A 3,008-nucleotide genomic window follows, 5' to 3' on the forward strand; every position below is an offset into this window, starting at 1 on the left:
CGAAAGTTTTCGATGGAAACATTTTGGTCATCAAAAAATGTCGTCGGCAAAAAATGTCGTCGGCAAAAAATTTCATCAAAATTCTTTACAGATTTCAAATTTCGGCGAAAGTTTTCGACGAAAATATTTTCGTCATCAAAAAATTTTGACGACAAAAAATTTCATCAAAATTCTTTACAGATTTCAAATTTTTGCGAAAGTTTTCGACGGAAACATTTTCGTCATCGAAAAATTTTGACGGCAAAAAATATCGACGGCAAAAAATTTCATTAAATTTTTTTTAAGATTTCAAATTTCGGCGAAAGATTTCTACGAAAATATTTTCGTCATTAAAAAATTTTGGCGGCAAAAAATTTCGACGGCAAAAAAACTCATCAAAATTCTTTCAGATTTCAAATTTCGGCGAAAGTTTTCGACGAAAAAATTTTCGTTAAATTTTTTGACAAAAAAAAAATTTCGTCGAAATTTTTAGCGAAACACATTTCCATCGAAAATTTTCAACTAAATATTTTCGTCAAGTTTTTTGATAAAAAATATCCATCAAAATTTTCAACGAAACACATTCTATATAAAAATTCCGTAAATTTTTTCACAAAAAAAACATTTTGTCGAAAAAAATATTCTGTCAAAATTCTTTAGAGAATCTAAATTTCGTCAAAAGTTTCAAATGAAACATTTCCTTCGAAATAATTTTTGTCAAAATTTTCGTCAGAACACATTCCCATCGAAATTTTGAACGAAAAACATTCCGTCAAAATTTTTTTTTCGTTTAAAACATTTGATGGAAGAAATCATTTTCGTCAAAACTGTTGACGGAAACTAAATTTCAATAGAAAATTTTTTTTTGTAAAAATTATTTAGTGACAAAATTTTCGTCTTTTGCAACGTAAAAATTTCGACAAAATTTTGTGAGAAAACCAAGTCAAAAACGGGTCAGGTCAGATTTGACCCAGTTCAAAAACCAAGTCAGGGCAGATCCAAACTGGTTCTAAACTAGTTCAATAAAATCCAATCCAAGTCAGACCTGACTTGGATCAAATTAAAGCGGGTTGAGTCAAAATACCTGACCTATAAAAACCAAATTGGGTCGAGTCGGACAAAAATCTGACCCGACCTGACCCATGCACAGCCCTACTCAAACGGTTTGAAGACGGTAAAAAAACAAAACAAAAGGATAGTAGGGATGTTTCAAATAAGTTAATTTATAAAATAAAAATTAATAGTAGCAATGGCTTTTAGACATTTAAATAATTTAAAAACTAATAAGCATCCCCGGCCATTGCACAGGTAATTTCTAATTCAAGCAAAATAAAAAATAATAAGTAAAAGGTAAAAAATATTTAAGGAAAAATAATTTAAAATTGTAAAGAATAAATTCATAATTAATTCAAAACTGTGAAAAAACAACTATATAGAAAGTCCGCATGAAGTAAGCACTAAGCAGTATATTAATGATCATACAAAAAAAAAAATTAGATCAAATATCAGAAACCCCTTGTCCTAGCAGGCAAGATGCGTCAGGAATTGAGGTGGGCCGAAAGATATAAATAAGCCCAAATAGAAAGCCTGTTAATATGAGCTGAAATGGGCTTTCGGATTCAAACCAGTCTGTCTCGAAAGGATAAGGCTATGGCTACGGTGGATAATTTGCACACACGCGGTTGCAGAGTAAAGAACAGAAGATGGCACAAACGCTGGCAATGCCTGTGGCACCTTCACTTGCTGTCATCTCCAATCCCTCCCTCTCCAATAGAGTCTCCTTTCATGTTCCGAACCATCCCAATCCCAAGGTAACAACACACGGTTAGGGTTTTGTGGGTTTCACACAATGGTAAAAGAAAAACACGAATTAGAATTTAGAAATGTTATGGTTTATGCAGGTTAATGGGTTAAGCATCCGTTGTGTTCGTGTTGGAGGTGTTGAGATTCCAAACAACAAGCGAATTGAGTACTCACTGCAATATATTCATGGAGTTGGGAGGACCAGAGCTCGCCAGATCCTGTGTGATATTAAGATGGACAACAAAATCACCAAGGAATTGAGTGAGGAGGAGCTCGTTACTCTCAGGGATGAAGTCTCCAAATACATGGTTGAAGGAGATTTGGTACCTCTCTCATTTGTACCTTCTCTCTGTTATTTTTTTTATTTTTCTATTGCTCTCTTTGTAACTGTTTAATCTCTCTGTGAGTTCCAGAGACGGTTTAATGCACTTAATATAAGGAGACTGAAGGAGATTCAATGCTATAGAGGAATAAGGCATATTCAAGGGCTTCCTTGCAGGGGACAGCGTACCAAGAACAATTGCAGGACCTTGAAGGGTAAGAAGGTTGCCATTGCTGGCAAGAAGAAAAAGTAAACTTTTCCTTTTGAGTGATTAATGAATTTTTACGTTCGTTTGTTATCGATTGTGTAAAATTCAACGTGTACTACAATTCGATTGTATTTTATTAAATCAGTTGTAATTTCTCTCTTTTCGAAGTTCAACTCAAGTTTCTTAGCACTCCATCCCTTGAACCACTGCTTGGCCATGTCGAAAATTTAGTTCTTGGCACACAGATGTAGATAAAGTCATGTGATCCTTTGACAACTGTTAGATCAGAAAAATTATAGTTTTCACATCAAGCCTAAATGGCGTTGGGTTTAGTCTATTACTTAGTTTCTCTCTTTTTTTTAGTTAAAATGTAAGTGATATGTATGCTTAATTGTAGGATGCTTTTTTGGGGATTATTGGTGTGATGGACTAATATAAAATGTTAAAGAGTCTAGTATCTTGAAGTTTGGATGGTGTCATCAAGTTTTCAATTTTTTGACACTGAGATAGTGTAGGGATTATTGTATTACTTGGTTCCTGGCTTTTTTTTGGGGTTATGCAGTATGTGTTGTTTAAACGTAAATGGTCGGTATGCCTAATTTTAGGATGATTTTTGGTGATTATAGGTGTGATAGACTAATATAAAATGCTAAGGGTCTAGTATCTTCAAGTTTGGCTAATGTCATCGAATGTACA

The 3,008-nt window shown here is 33.6% G+C and overlaps 1 protein-coding gene across 1 annotated transcript; it reads left to right on the top strand.

Moving 5' to 3' along the window:
* The first annotated feature begins 1,643 nt into the window (after nt 1-1,643).
* Nucleotides 1,644-2,501, top strand: LOC133302262 (small ribosomal subunit protein uS13c-like). Its single transcript, XM_061502017.1, has 3 exons — nt 1,644-1,790; nt 1,881-2,105; nt 2,196-2,501. Exons 1-3 carry the CDS (start codon nt 1,683-1,685, stop codon nt 2,355-2,357), a joined length of 495 nt encoding a protein of 164 aa, XP_061358001.1. The 5' UTR covers nt 1,644-1,682; the 3' UTR covers nt 2,358-2,501.
* The last annotated feature ends 507 nt before the right edge of the window (nt 2,502-3,008 follow it).

This window comes from Gastrolobium bilobum, unplaced genomic scaffold (assembly GCF_033153095.1).
Source record: "Gastrolobium bilobum isolate Gb01-03AN ecotype WA unplaced genomic scaffold, APGP_CSIRO_Gbil_v1 utg4843, whole genome shotgun sequence".
In the NCBI taxonomy this organism is placed as follows: Eukaryota; Viridiplantae; Streptophyta; class Magnoliopsida; order Fabales; family Fabaceae; genus Gastrolobium; species Gastrolobium bilobum.